This window comes from Oncorhynchus keta, chromosome 1 (genome assembly GCF_023373465.1).
Source record: "Oncorhynchus keta strain PuntledgeMale-10-30-2019 chromosome 1, Oket_V2, whole genome shotgun sequence".
Taxonomy (NCBI): domain Eukaryota; kingdom Metazoa; phylum Chordata; class Actinopteri; order Salmoniformes; family Salmonidae; genus Oncorhynchus; species Oncorhynchus keta.
In genome coordinates, this window is record NC_068421.1 from 29,222,762 (window position 1) to 29,238,776 (window position 16,015).

The window sequence follows — 16,015 nt, forward strand, 5'->3', positions numbered from 1 at the left end:
CAGATGCACTTGGCTAAATCAATTCCATTAATGAAATAATTATACATTTACTCTCACTCGTCGCGACCCACCATTAACAGGTCCGCGACCCACTTTAAGAAAGGCTGAACTAAATAGTTTATGAATGCTGGTGCAAATGCAAGACGAATAGACCACCTCCAGAAATGAAGCTTCAAAACTAAATGTACTGTATTTCGCAAGATTTTGAGTTAAAATCCTGCCTAATTGTAATTTTCCATTGGCTACTACTGGTAAGACAACAGTCATCTTCCCTGTATCCACGAGACAGGAAGTGTCGATGACCATAGAATATAGAAAAAGTGGCAAAGCAACGTAGGTCTACAGTAATTATCAAAGGTCAGAAAACCCAGCGTTCTATCATCGGAGTAGGGTGCCAATGACGATAATGTTGGATTGTAAGCCTACATGATTATGTATAATAAACAATGTTGCAAAAAAAAGCCTGTTTGTGCTACACTGTGTCCAATGATATCTGCCGCCAGGGGGACTCGACCCGCGCTGAACATACTTCCCAAATTCCAACTAGAACCTGGAGGTGAGTCAGAGTCAGTGGTCCGCCTAAAAAACGAAATCATTTGCAGACTACGTTTTTCCCCACTCACTTCCGTAGATCGAGTCTATTTGGTGTAAGCAAATACGGCGAGTGTTTTGGAAAGATTGGGGTTAATTTATGTGAAATCCTCAAATCTAGAAACCAAACTAGAAGTCAAAGCATTGTTTTTATTGACTGAAAAACGGTTACAGCTCCGTGACGAAAGAACTCCCGACCCGTTACAAGGTATGTAAGTCCAGTGACATCCCCGCTTGGACTCTGTTCCAGTTAGCAGCTTTTTTATTTAGCCTTTGTAGACAAAACTTCGGTTTTGTTTAACCATCTTGGGAGGTCATGTTTCAATGTGTCCCCGTGTTTTGGTTCTTGGAGAGCATGATTACAATTATACAAAAGCAGCAAGACTATTTTTTACAATCTATTCTCGGTTCAATATGAATTAGCTATATTGTTGTAAACAGCTTCCAGTAAGAAATGTGTCTTTTTGCACAGAACAATAGGATTAAAATAGAGATTAGTGGATCATCTCCAGAATGTAGGAGTTACTGGCTACTGACTGACTCATAGGCTAATCATGTAGTGGCTTGTCATACCACGTGGCATAGGCTACTCTTGCTCATCATTTTCATGTTAATAAAACCTAAATCTCTCTCTCCCCTTATTTGTTTTTTACCCTGTAGGTCTCTCTGATCACTGTTATCTTGGCCTAATGTCTGTCCGGGTGCCATCCATGAGTGTGCTGCCTCCTGTTCGAAGGGACCGCATCATTGCCCAGCTTCCTCAGGTAAGCATCTTACATGCTAGCAGTAAAACAATCATTTGAATGTGTTAACCTTGTCTGAGCTTGCAAACCCACCGGTAACACTTTACTTGACACTCAGCGACATAACACGTTATGACATGGTCATAACCATGTCAGAACATGTCATAAGAGCTGACATAACTTGTCATAACCGTGTAATAATATGGTCATAACACTATCATGGCAATATTTAGACCTGTTGTGACATATTGTGTTATTTTAGGGCTGGTTATGACACCTACATAAGAGTGTCAAAACCCACAAAACCTACCACACAAGGCAAACATTCTATTACACCATAGCCTATGTGTCAACAGTATGTTTATGTTATATACGTTTTTTTGCAATTGACCATATTAAATGATCATTGTAATTGCGCACACGTTGATGTCAGACATTCACCTACCCCAATGTTCTGTTGCTGATGAGTGGGATGAATGCAGGAGGTGATTTCAGGAGCAAGACCCGACACCCACTTTTAGACTAATAACTGACATAAGGGCATGTACAGTACGTGATAGGCCTATCTGGCTTATATGATTATGATGGTCATAATGCTTCTTGACAGTGTCATAAAGTGCATTTTCTACAAGTTATTACAAATATTATGAAAAAAACATGACTGAAGAATTCATTACAACATCAACAAAACTTTTTAAGAAACAAACTTTCAAACGAAAGGAAACGTCTTGGCATGGCAAAAAATAATTTGAATAAATGTGAGTTTTGACACTCTTGTGTAGGTGTCATAACCAGCCATAAAATAATGCAACATATGTCACAACAGGTGTAAATATATGGGTCATGACAGTGTTATGACAGGTTATGTCAGCTGTTATGACACATTATGACATGGTTATGGCCATGTCATAATGTGCTATGACACTGGGTGTCAAGTAAAGTGTTAACAAGCCACCAATCTCATTAAGCTGTGTTCATTATGTTCTAATCTAGTTTTACAGTAAGAAGGCTGCTGTGCACACTAAAGATGAGTTCAACTCCAAAGTGAAGACTGCCTGCCAGGAGCAACGCACTGGCACAGTAGGGTGGGTAGGCCACAAAACCTTTTCATGTTCAAGATATACAGGTTAGATACGTATATACCTTATGGCATTATGGGGATGAGGGTGGTATGTTGTGTCTCATTGGGATCTTTGATTGTCTCTCTGTAAAAGTCTCCTTCTCCTCCAGTAGGTTTAAAATTGCTAAGGTCATAGTGGTTGGTGACCTGGCTGTGGGAAAAACATGTCTGATTAATAGGTAGGCAAAGCTTGGATACTGCTGATGCGTAGTACTTGATTGCAGTATGAGTCAACTGGGCAGTTTTGGTAAATCAATAACCAGATGGAATGCACAGCGTACAGCAAACTTGAATACTGCAGGTTGTATTTTTTCTAGGTTGTTTGTAAGTACAGATTGTCAGCCAATTTTCCTAATATTTCACGCTTTTATCATTAGGTTTTGCAAGGATGCATTTGACAAGAACTACAAGGCGACCATTGGTGTTGACTTTGAGATGGAGCGGTTTGAAGTGTTGGGGGTGCCTTTCAGCTTACAGTTGTGAGTCTCTTTCTAATGGTGTGTTCTACAGTATTAATCCCCAGAGCTAACCTGTGTCCCTTCACTCACCAATGTCTTTCTCCTCTACAGGTGGGACACTGCAGGGCAGGAGAGGTTCAAGTGTATTGCTTCCACATACTACAGGGGAGCTCAGAGTAAGGGGAGTTTCTCTTTTGAACAGTTTTTATGTCTCCACATCATTCATTATGACCTATAACAATTTGCCATGTTCTTAGGGACAGATGTGATGAGGTTTGAATTTACTAATGAAGTTAATTTTGTTTTCCAGCTATTGTTATTGTGTTCGATGTAAATGATGTGGCATCTTTGGGCCATGCAAGGTAAAATACATTAGAATCACCTGACATGACTATGGATGTGCATTTCAGCTGCACGTGTGCTCTGTAAACTCTATTTAACATATTTGAATGTCACTGTGTTTATCCACAGGCAGTGGCTTGACGATGCCTTGAAGGAGAATGATCCTACCAATGTCCAGCTTTTCCTGGTGGGCACAAAGAAAGACCTAAGTGTATGTGTTTACTCTTTTGATATACATTCTTCAGAGGCACAATTGATCCGTTTTAGTCTCTCCATTTCAAGATCATACTTCATGATGAGGATACAACTTAGCCACTTCTTAAGCACTGTCCCAGTATTCACCTCTGTTCCAGTGGTATGTTGTTGCTTTAGGGGAAGGTCAAATGTGGATTTGTTTGGATAAAGGTCAACGGCATCAAGTATCCATGTCTTATTAAACACCGTACCACAGGAATGCATTTTTCCACAAGTCAAAGTTCAGACTATATACTGGATACTAAGATATTGAAAAAGATTACGTATAAAATGCATGGAATACTGTATATTATTATTATACAGTATGTTTTTTTCTATTGGGTTTGTATTTTCCTCTTCTCTATGCTATTTCCTCAGTCTCCTGCTCAGTACTCTCAGATTGAACAGGATGCCATCGAACTGGCTGAGGAAATCAAAGCAGAATATTGGGCCTTGTCATCATTGACTGGTGGGTGGGCTAATATATCAAATCAATGTTGAGATTGGTAGCAATATTATAGGATGCAGCCTACTTGTTTGTAAGGCGATATTATCAATTATCATAAACTAATTGTTTAAATATCTGAGGAACAAATGTGACTTCATGTTTTTCTCCTGTTTGTGTTGTAGGGGAAAATGTGAGGGAGTTTTTCTTCCGTATTGCATCTTTGGCATTTGAGGCCAACGTTCTGGCAGAGCTAGAGAAGAGTGGATCAAGGCACATTGGGGACGTTATCAGTGAGTATACAGCTGTACACTGTTAAAATATGGAAACAAGCGTTACAATGCCTTGCAAAAGTATTCATCCCCTTGGTGTTTATCCTATTTTGTTACATTACAACCTGTAATTTAAAAACATTTTTATTTGGATTTCATGTAATGGACATACACAAAACAGTCAAAATTGTTGATGTGAAATAAAAATACTTAAAATAAGAAAGGGAAAAGTGGTGAGTGCATATGTATTCACACCCTTTGCTATGAAGCCTCTAAATAAGATCTGGTGCAACCAATTACCTTCAGAAGTCACATAATTAGTTAAATAAAGTCCACCTATGTGCAATCTAAGTGTCACATGATCTCAGTATATATACACCTGTTCTGAAAGGCCAAAGAGTCTGCAACACCACTAAGCAAGGGGCACCACCAAGAAAGCGGCACTATGAAGACCATGGAGCTCTCCAAACAGGTCAGGGACAAAGTTGTAGAGAAGGTCAGATCAGGGTTGGGTAATAAAAAATATCAGAAACTTTGAACATCCCATGGAGCACCATTAAATCCATTATTTAAAAATGGAAAGAATATGGCACCACAACAAACCTGCCAAGAGAGAAACTCACGGACCAAAACTCATGGCAAGGAGGGCATTAATCAGAGAGGCAACAAAGAGACCAAAGATAACCCTGAAGGAGCTGCAAAGCTCCACAGCGGAGATTGGAGCATCTGTCCATAGGATCACTTTAAGCCGTACACCACAGAGCTGGGCTTTACGGAAGAGTGGCCAGAAAAAAAGCCATTGCTTAAAGAAATAAAATAAGCAAGCACGTTTGATATTCGCCAAAAGGCATGTGGGAGACTCCCCAATCATATGGGAAAAGGTACTCTGGTCAGATGAGACTAAAATTGAGCTTTTTGGCCGTCAAGGAAAACGCTATGTCTGGCTCAAACCCAACACCTCTCATCACCCGAGAACATCATTCCCACAGTGAAGCATGGTGGTGGCAGCATCATGCTGTGGGGGATGTTTTTCTTCGGCAGGGACTGGGAAACTGGTCAGAATTAAAGGAATGATGGGGGGTGCTAAATACAGGGAAATTCTTGAGGGAAATCTGTTTCAGTCATCCAGAGATTTGAGACTGGGACGGAGGTTCACCTTCCAGCTGGACAATGAGCCTAACACTCAAGTGGTTTAAGGGAAAACATTTAAATGTCTTGGAATGGCCTCGTCAAAGCCCAGACCTCAATCCAATTGAGAATCTGTGGTATGACTTAAAGATTGCTGTACACCAGCGAAACCCATCCATCTTGAAGGAGCAGGAGCAGTTTTGCCTTGAAGAATGGGCAAAAATCCCAGTGGGTAGAGGTGCCAAGCTTGTAGAGACATACCCAAGAGACTTGCAGCTGTAATTGCTGCAAAAGGTGGCTCTACAAAGTATTGACTTTGGTGAGGTGAATAGTTATGCACGCTCAAGTTTTCTGTTTTTTTGTCTTATTTCTTGTTCGTTTCACAATAAAAACTATTTTGCATCTTCAAAGTGGTAAGAATGTTGTGTAAATCAAATGATACAACCCCCCCCAAAAATTGTAATTCCAGGTTGTAAAGCAATAAAATAGGAAAAATGCCAAGGGGATGAATACTTTCGCAAGCCACTGTATGTAACATTAATATCATCACTTCTCTCGCCATGTTAACCCTGACTAGGTTACAGACAAGCCCTTGTATGAGTAACATAAGAAACACATAAGAGCCTTTTTTCATGCAAGTTTATTTGTTTGTTTCAGAAATTAACAGTAATTCAAACAACGTGTATGCAACATCAAAGAAGAAACAGTCAAACTGTTGTCAATGAAGACAAACACGTGACTACTACAGTTAAAAGGTACCAAAGCAAAAAGCATAATTTACTCAGAAGAGAAACTGAGAACCACGGACCACTCCCAGACACATGGCATTTGCAGTGAGAGCTAGCAGACGGGACAGAGACTTTTGCTTCCACAGGCATTTGATTTTCATTTCTGCTGGCCCAGAAAGAACAGCTCCTTGGTTGGATGTGGATTCCTGTGGTGTTTGTCTTATTTTTGCCTATCTATAGTTTCGGAATAGAATTTCCTCTATGTCATTGCACTCCATACTGTACAATTACAGTTTTTGAGTGTTGACAGATTATCGCGTCACTATTGAGTATTGACAATCATGGATGTCTTCAAATACCTAATATGGATATTTTTAAGACACCACCATTAGGCCTATTAGAGTTTTTACAGTGTTTTGTCTAGTGTTGTTTGCATGCTATATGTTTTTTGCACAATTTGTAACTATAGAATAGATGGAAACTCATGACTCCACCCTGGGAGGTTATATTATGCTAGCTAAGGAGTATGATTTCATTGTTTGGATAGTCCTATTTTTAGCAGCACAGAGGCGTTCATACAGTATGAGAGATGTGTATTAGTCAGATGTACCTCATCTACGTTAGAGACAATAATATAACTGAGATTTATTCATTTTCAATTATATGCAATATTTGAATGACTGATCTTATATTATCCCTCTAGTTGAATATCATAATCAGAGTGAAATGTGCATACATATGTCTAGTTGTCCTTTTAGACAATAAAGATTATTTACGTTTTTTTTGTAATATGTTTAATTGCAGATGTAAGTTTTGACTCTATAAAGATATACTGTGTATCAAAAACTACTACACTTAGCTCTATGATATAGATATAAGCTTTAAAATCACTGCTCTGTATCAAATCAAACTGCTGTTTACCTTTAATTAGACTAATTCAAAGTTATTATTAAAAGTCCTATATAGGATGAGTCACTAATCTGTTATTCAATTATGTTTTGTAACTGTTTGTCATATTAGCCAGGGCCTCTTAATATGAAACAATAATACATAAGGTCGCTAGTGAAAGTCTACACACCCTTTGCACAATCTTCACATTTTGCTTCCTTAAAATACAAATACAAAACATTTATTCAATTAAATATTTTTTCCTGTCAATCTACACAACCTACTCCACATTTTCAAAGGTATTTTTGTTGTTGTTTCTAAATGACTAAGAAATACAACATTAGGATTGTTGTTGTATAACCTTTATTTAACTAGGCTAGTCAGTAAAGAACGGCAGGGTAACCTAGTGGTTAGAGTGGTGGACTAGTAACCGGAAGGTTGCCAGTTCAAATCCCCGAGCTGACAAGGTACAAATCTGTCGTTCTGCCCCTGAACAGGCATTTAATCCACTGTTCCTAGGCTGTCATTGAAAATAAGAATTTGTTCTGAACTGACTTGCTTAGTTAAATAAAGGTAAAATAAAAAGAACAAATTCTTATTACAGGGGCTGGGATTAAAAAAATATATGAAAAAAATAGGTATACAGTATATATAGGACAAAACACACAACACAACACCACATATAGAGAGACCTAAGACAACAACATAGCTAGGCAGCAACACATGGCACATCATGGAAACTATCACGCCCTGACCTTAGAGATCCTTTTTATGTCTCTATTTTGGTTTGGTCAGGGCGTGAGTTGGGGTGGGAATTCTATGTTCTTTTTCTATGTGTTTGGCCGAGTGTGGTTCTCAATCAGAGGCAGCTGTCTATCGTTGTCTCTGATTGGGAACCATAGTTAGGTAGCTTTTTCCCACTGGGTTTTTGTGGGTAGTTGCTTTCTGTTTTTGTGTTTGCACCAGACAGAACTGTTTCGGTTGTTCTCTTAGTTGTTTTGCAATTCAGTGTTCAGTTCAACTAATAAAAGATGAAGACGTACCACGCTGCACCTTGGTCCTCACCTTCTTCCACCAACGGCCGTTACAGAACTACCCACCACCCAAGGACCAAGCAGCGTTGGAAAAGAAGACTGGACATGGGAGGACTATTCTAGACGGCAAGGGATCATACACATGGGAGGAGATCCAGGCTGGAAGGGATCGCCTCCCATGGGATCAGCCAGGAGAGCGGAGGCAACAGGAAAAGGGAACTGGCGATACGAGGGAACACGGCTGGCAAGGAAGCCCGAGAGGCAGCCAGGGGGCACACGGGAAGTGTGGCAGAGTCAGGTTGGAGACCTGAGCCAACTCCCCGTGCTTACCGTGGCGATCATGGGACTGGTCACTCCCTCGCTGTTCTCAATGGCCACAGCAGCAACACCTGCAAATATGCATTACTTTTACTTGATAATAATTAAGGTAGAAGAAAACTTTAAAGTATACCATTGTGATTACAGTATATATGTTTTGCACTTCTCAGTGATACAACAAGTTAAATCAAATCTAGCCTACCTACAATGATACACATTGTCTGGCACTGTGATTACACACTGACCTACAACAGTCGCTCCCTGTCGCTCCACCAGTTTGATAGCAGCCTTCATGGTTCCTCCGGTCTCTATCCACTGGTCCACTATCAGCACCTGAAGCACAGAGACAGACCAACTAGTGGTTGTGGTTGTGTCCCAAATGGCACCCTATTCCCTGCATAGTGCATTACTAGCTCTATGGGCACTGGTCAAAATAAGGGAATAGGGTGCCATTTGGGATCTACACCGCATTTCTATTCAAACTCCTAACTCACAGGATGCACACTGGCAGTCCTACCGAGATACAGTACAAAACACATTCAGAGAATCACCTTGAAGGGCAAATGTTTCCTTAAATATTTGCTATACAGAGTAGGGCCCTTGGTTCCTGCACCAACACTAGAGGGCATTATGTCACAGGAAATAAGAGTGGTTATGTCTGGAGGGAATGAGGCCATGGTTGCATTCATTGAAACAAATACAACGTCAGAGCCAAAACAGGCCATACTGCCTCTTTGCTTGTGGGTTCATTGAGCTTGTCTATCACACTATGTTGTCCATTGCTACATTCATGTTAATGAGTATGTCTCTTTATCCTTCACCTCAAGATTCTGCAAACAAGGCTGGACTCTTGAAACCTTAGACGAGTGGTGTCCGTTCATTGGCCATAGACTCAAAATTGTGACTTATTCACCAAGGAAAGCTATGCTGTCAGACTGTGATGGTGACTCACCTGGCCTTAACACATCCAGGCGAACCTCCACCATCTTCTCTCTGTCTGAGTAGTCACTGTACTCTTGGCTCTGGGTTTGTATGCGCAGGTGTCCTGCTTTGCAGATAGCCAGAAAGCCCTTTCCAAGGGTGGTGGCCACAGCCGATCCTGAAAACCACCAAGATAAAAATGACATTTTAGAAACAGCACAGATAGACTGTTATTGTATTGATGAGATTGCGCGTTCATTTCGCCAATCAATTCCTCTCCGAAGAAATTGAAGTGATTGAAGTGACAGCAGCATTCCATACAGATCAATCCATACAGATCTATTTCACACATACTGTGATTGATTTAGCAAGGCTTTTATTTTGAATTGCATGGTGTGATATCGTACTCTTAAAGTGTGTCCTTAGTGACGCAATTCTCCAAGCAGGACCTATGTGTACTACCCCTAAATTAAGTATCATTGCCAAGGGGGTTAGGTTTCCTGCCCTTTCAGTGGAGCTTGTTGGATATTAAATAAAATTAGTATCAAGTAAGTAGCATGGAGCCACACTTCAGCAACAACACATGAGCAGATTGGTTGAGATTGTGTGTTTTCCTAAAACATTATTGATTGGTTGTTTACCGAGGATGAATCCCATTGCATCTATACACACTACCAGGTCAATGGCCTCCTTCTGAAATGGATAGAGAAGGTCCTTCACACAATCTGACAGGGCCTGGATTAGAGACTAAATAAACCAGAATGAACCAGATTGACCACCCGGACTGCTATGGGTTTCCTTACAGTATCTTTACGTATATGCACAGGACAAAATACACATTTTGCATACTGCAGGGGAAATTTGCTATAGCTATAGGTTGTACAGTGGGTATCATAAGTATTCACCCCCCTTGGATTTCTTCGTATTTTGTTTCCTTTACAAAGTGGGGTTGAAATAGATTTCATTGTAATTTTTCTAATTGATCTACACAACATACTCCATAATGTCAAATTGAAAAGAAAATTCTACACAATTTTACTAATTGATAATAAAATAAAATAATTAAAATACACTCACCGGTCAGTTTATTAGGTACACCATCCCGTTCACGAAAATCACGGAAATTGATCGCTCCTACAGACAGTGAGCCACGTGGCCATGGCTTGTTATATAAAGTAGGCAGACAGGCATTGAGGCATTCAGTTACTTTTCGATGTAACGTTGGAATGGTCAAAACAAGTGACCTAAACGACTTCGAGGGGGGTATGATTGCCAGAAATTTCCTCCCTCCTTGGCTTTTCACGTACGACAGTGTCTAGAGTTTACCAAGAATGTGCGACAAACAAAAAACCTCCAGTCAAAGGCAGTCCTGTGGGTGAAAACAGCTAGTTGATGAGAGAGGTCGAAGGAGAATGGCAAGAATCGTGCAAGCTAAAAGGTTGGCCGCAAACAGACAAGTAACGGCACAGTACAACAGTGGCGTGCTGAATGGCATCTCAAAAAGCACAACTTGTCGATCTTTGTCCCGGATGGGCTAATGCAGCAGACGACCACTCCTATCAGCTAAAAACAAGAAGAAGTGGCTCCAGTGGGTACGCGATCACCAACACTGGACAATTTGAGGAGTGGAAAAACATTACCTGGTCTGACGAATCACGGTTCCTGTTGCACCATGCTGATGACAGTCAGCATTTAGCATAAGCAGCATGAATCCATGGACCCATCCTGCCTGGTACAAGCTGGTGGCGGTGGTGTAATGGTGTGGGGAATGTTTCCCTGGTACACGTTAGATCCCTTGATACCAATTGAGCAGCAAACGTTTCCGTCACCTTGTGGCATCCACGCCCTGAAGAATTTAGGCTGTTCTGGAGGCAAGGGGGGTTGGCAGACCCGGTACTGTATGATACTATATGATACTTCCGGCGCCAACAGAGATGGCCGCCTCGCTTCGCGTTCCTAGGAAACTATGCAGTATTTTTTTTTTTACGTGTTATTTCTTACATTGGTACCCCAGGTAATCTTAGGTTTCATTACATACAGCCGAGAGGAACTACTGAATATAAGAGCAACGTCAACTCACCATCATTACGACCAGGAATATGACTTTACCCAAGCGGATCCTGTGTTCTGCCTTTCACCCAGGACAATGGATCGGATCCCAGCCGGCGACCCAAAACAACGACGTCGTAAAAGGGGCAAACGAAGTGGCCTTCTGGTCAGGCTCTGGAGACGGGCACCTCGCGCACCACTCCCTAGCATACTACTCGCCAACGTCCAGTCTCTTGACAACAAGGTTGATGAAATCCGAGCAAGGGTTGCCTTCCAGAGAGACATCAGAGACTGTAACGTTCTTTGCTTCACAGAAACATAGCTCACTCGAGAGACTCTATCGGAGTCGGAGCAGCCAGCTGGTTTCTTCACGCATCGCGCCGACAGAAACAAGCATCTTTCTGGTAAGAAGAGGGGCGGGGGGTATGCCTTATGATTAACGAGACGTGGTGTGATCATAAAAAACATACAGGAATTCAAGTCCTTCTGTTCACCTGAATTCCTCACAATCAAATGTTGACCGCATTATCTACCAAGGGAATTCTCTTCGATTATAATCACAGCCGTATATATTCCTCCCCAAGCAGACACATTGATGGCCCTGAACGAACTTTATTTGACTCTATGTAAACTGGAAACCACATATGCTAAGGCTGCATTCATTGTAGCTGGGGATTTTAACAAGGCTAATCTGAAAACAAGACTCCCTAAATTCTATCAGCATATCGATTGGGCAACCAGGGCTGGTAAAACCCTGGATCATTGTTATTCTAACTTCCGCAATGCATATAAGGCCCTCCCCCGCCCTCCTTTTGGAAAAGCTGACCACGACTCCATTTAGTTGCTTTCAGCCTACAGACAGAGACTAAAACAAGAAGCTCCCGCGCTCAGGTCTGTTCAACGCTGGTCCAACCAATCTGATTCCACGCTTCAAGACTGCTTCGATCACGTGGATTGGGATATGTTCCGCATTGCGTCCAACAACAACATTGACGAATACGCTGATTCGGTGAGCGAGTTCATTAGAAAGTGCATTGACGATGTTATACCCACAGCAACGATTAAAACATTCCCAAACCAGAAACCGTGGATTGATGGCAGCATTCGCGAAAAACTGAAAGCGCAAACCACTGCTTTTAACCAGGGCAAGGTGACCGGAAACATGACCGAATACAAACAGTGTAGCTTTTCCCTCCGCAAGGCAATCAAACAAGCTAAGCGTCAGTATAGAGACCGAGTAGGCCAAGTAATTCAACGGCTCAGACACAAGAGGTATGTGGCAGGGTCTACAGTCAATCACGGATTACAAAAAGAAAACCAGCCCCGTTGTGGACCAGGATGCCCAGACAGACTAATTAACTTTTTTGCTCGCTTTGAGGACAATACAGTGCCACTGACACAGCCGCTACCAAAACCTGTGGACTCTCCTTCACTGCAGCCGACGTGAGTAAAATATTTAAACGTGTTAACCCTCGCAAGGCTGCAGGCCCAGACGGCATCACCAGCCGCGTCCTCAGAGCATGCGCAGACCAGCTGGCTGGTGTGTTTACGGACATATTCAATCAATCCTTATCCCAGTCTGCTGTTCCTACATGCTTCAAGAGGGCCACCATTAATCCTGTTCCCAAGAAAGCTAAGGTAACTGAGCTAAACGACTACCGCACCGCAGCACTCACTTCCGTCATCATGAAGTGCTTTGAGAGACTAGTCAAGGACCATATCACCTCCACCCTACCTGACACCCTAGACCCACTCCAATTTGCTTACCGCCCCAATAGGTCCACAGACGACGCAATCGCAACCACACTGCACACTGCCCTAACCCATCTGGACCAGAGGAATACCTATGTGAGAATGCTGTTCATCGACTACAGCTCAGCATTTAACACCATAGTACCCTCCAAACTCGTCATCAAGCTCGAGGCCCTGGGTCTGGACCCCGCCCTGTACAACTGGGTACTGGACTTCCTGACAGGCCGCCCCCAGGTGGTAAGGGTAGGTAACAACATCTCCACCCCGCTGATCCTCAACGCTGGGGCCCCACAAGGGTGCTTTCTGAGCACTCTCCTATACTCCCTGTTCACCCACGACTGCGTGGCTTGTCACCAAAAGCACTCACAAACTTCTACAGATGCACAATCGAGAGTGTCCTGTCGGGCTGTATCACCGCCTGGTACGGCAACTGCTCCGCCCACAACCGTAAGGCTCTCCAGAAGGTAGTGAGGTCTGCACAACGCATCACCAAGGGCAAACTACCTGCCCTCCAAGACACCTACACCACCCGATGTCACAGAAAGGCCATAAAGATCATCAAGGACAACAACCACCCGAGCCACTGCCTGTTTACCCTGCTATCATCCAGAAGGCGAGGTCAGTACAGGTGCATCAAAGCAGGGACCTAGAGACTGAAAAACAGCTTCTATCTCAAGGCCATCAGACTGTTAAACAGACACCACTAACATTGAGTGGCTGCTGCCAACATACTGACTCAACTCCAGCCACTTTAATAATGGAAATTGATGGAAAAAATGTATCACTAGCCACTTTAAACAATGACACATAATATAATGTTTACATACCCTACATTACTCATCTCATATGTACAGTGCCTTGCGAAAGTATTCGGCCCCCTTGAACTTTGCGACCTTTTGCCACATTTCAGGCTTCAAACATAGAGATAAAAGTCTCCAACTTCAGCGATTTTTGCAATTCGTTCCAGTCACAGGCAGCAGAGTACTGGAACGAAAGGCGGCCAAATGAGGTGTTGGCTTTAGGGATGATCAGTGAGATACACCTGCTGGAGCGCGTGCTACGGATGGGTGTTGCCATCGTGACCAGTGAACTGAGATAAGGCGGAGCTTTACCAAGCATGGACTTGTAGATGACCTGGAGCCAGTGGGTCTAGCGACGAATATGTAGCGAGGGCCAGCCGACTAGAGCATACAAGTCGCAGTGGTGGGTGGTATAAGGTGCTTTAGTGACAAAACGGATGGCACTGTGATAGACTGCATCCAGTTTGCTGAGTAGAGTGTTGTAAGCCATTTTGTAGATGACATCGCCAAAGTCGAGGATCGGTAGGATAGTCAGTTTTACTAGGGTAAGCTTGGCGGCGTGAGTGAAGGAGGCTTTGTTGCGGAATAGAAAGCCGACTCTTGATTTTATTTTCGATTGGAGATGTTTGATATGAGTCTGGAATGAGAGTTTGCATTCTAGCCAGACACCTAGGTACTTATAGATGTCCTCATATTCAAGGTCGGAACCATCCAGGGTGGTGATGCTAGTCGGGCATGCGGGTGCAGGCAGCGATCGGTTGAAAAGCATGCATTTGGTTTTACTAGCGTTTAAGAGCAGTTGGAGGCCACGGAAGGAGTGTTGTATGGCATTGAAGCTCGTTTGGAGGTTAGATAGCACAGTGTCCAATGACGGGCCGAAAGTATATAGAATGGTGTCGTCTGCATAGAGGTGGATCAGGGAATCGCCCGCAGCAAGAGCAACATCATTGATATATACAGAGAAAAGAGTCAGCCCGAGAATTGAACCCTGTGGCACCCCCATAGAGACTACCAGAGGACCGGACAGCATGCCCTCCGATTTGACATGCAACAAGGCACTAAAGTAATACTTCAAAAAACACGGAAAAGGAATACACTTTTTGGCCCAAATGCAAAGCCTTATGTTTGTGGCAAACACAACACATCACTGAGTAACTGCCTCCTTATGTTCAAGCATGGCAGGGGCTGCATCATGGTATGGGTATGCTTGAAATCAACAAGGACTGGCTAGTTGTTCAGGGTAAAAAGAAACAGGATGGAGCTAAGCACAGGCAAAATCCTAGAGGAAAACCTGCTTCAGTCTGCTTTATACCAGACTCTGGGAGAGGAATTTACATTCCAGCAGGACAATAAATTACAACACAAGGCCAAATCAACAATGGAGTTGCTTACCAAGAAGACAGTGTTCCTGAGTCTCCAAGTTACAGTTGTGATTTAAATCTAATTGAAAATCTATTGCAAGACGTGAAAATTGCTGTCTAGCCATGATCCGCAACACCTTGACAGAGCTAGAATTTTTAAAATAATAATGAGTTGCACAATCCAGGTGTGCAAAGAAGACTTGCATCTGTAATCACTACCAACGGGGTTTCTAACATGTATTGACTCAGGGGGGTTAATCTAATCAAGGTATACAGTATTAGTGTTATATCTTTCATTCATCTTTATAAAATGTTCAAATATTTCTTCCACTTTGATATGACAGAATGTTTTGGCTAGATCGTTGACATCTTAAATCCCACTTTGTAACACAATGAAATGTGAAGAAATCCAAGGAGGGTGAATACTTAGGATACCCACTGTATTGTTCAGTTACCACATCATCTTTTAATCCCTCTTGAAAGGCAAAAGTACTCTCCTGGGGAATACATCCCAAGAATGTGTTGACCCAGAAATGTGAAATACAACTGCTAAAAGCCACTCAACACTCTCACCTTCTTTGGACAAATGGACCAGGAAATTAAAGGTATATCACTAGTACCTGGGTATTACAGTAGAGTCTTGATGAGTCCAACCAGGCAAAAGTTGGTCCTTTGGTGTTTGGTGCCATTAGGGAAAGGTACCAGCCTTTCCCCCTGTCTGTTGGAACAGCCAAAGCGTCCATTTGTAGTAACAGTCCACACAGTTAAAGAGGCAGAGGAGCCTGGGCTGTGAATCTGTCTGCTGACCTGGCCACCCATATCAGGTTCCAG

The 16,015-nt window shown here is 42.6% G+C and overlaps 2 protein-coding genes across 6 annotated transcripts; one reads left to right on the plus strand and one right to left on the minus strand.

Annotated features, from left to right (window-relative positions):
* The first annotated feature begins 323 nt into the window (after window positions 1-323).
* LOC118365302 (ras-related protein Rab-34-like) lies at window positions 324-6,841 on the plus strand. Of its 4 annotated transcripts, none has more exons than XM_035747449.2 (11): window positions 327-556; window positions 1,252-1,355; window positions 2,328-2,419; window positions 2,565-2,633; window positions 2,832-2,933; window positions 3,024-3,088; window positions 3,223-3,274; window positions 3,384-3,465; window positions 3,867-3,957; window positions 4,119-4,226; window positions 5,991-6,841. In XM_035747449.2, exons 1-11 carry the CDS (start codon window positions 427-429, stop codon window positions 6,056-6,058), a joined length of 963 nt encoding a protein of 320 aa, XP_035603342.1. In that variant the 5' UTR covers window positions 327-426; the 3' UTR covers window positions 6,059-6,841. The 4 variants fall into 4 exon arrangements, with proteins under 4 accessions (XP_035603497.1, XP_035603342.1, XP_035603421.1 ...); XM_035747528.2 differs by having other exon boundaries at window positions 335-556; window positions 2,568-2,633; XM_035747693.2 differs by lacking the exon at window positions 327-556 and adding an exon at window positions 563-799.
* A 185-nt stretch (window positions 6,842-7,026) lies between these two features.
* Window positions 7,027-15,938, minus strand: LOC118394979 (adenine phosphoribosyltransferase-like). Of its 2 annotated transcripts, XM_035788703.2 has the most exons (5): window positions 15,805-15,932; window positions 9,864-9,957; window positions 9,250-9,400; window positions 8,547-8,656; window positions 7,027-8,372 (listed from the first exon to the last, which is right to left on the minus strand). In XM_035788703.2, exons 1-5 carry the CDS (start codon window positions 15,925-15,927, stop codon window positions 8,278-8,280), a joined length of 573 nt encoding a protein of 190 aa, XP_035644596.1. In that variant the 5' UTR covers window positions 15,928-15,932; the 3' UTR covers window positions 7,027-8,277. The 2 variants fall into 2 exon arrangements, 1 of the variants encoding a protein (XP_035644596.1); XR_008138744.1 differs by lacking the exons at window positions 7,027-8,372; window positions 9,864-9,957 and having other exon boundaries at window positions 8,547-8,634; window positions 9,254-9,400; window positions 15,805-15,938.
* Between the last annotated feature and the right edge of the window lie 77 nt (window positions 15,939-16,015).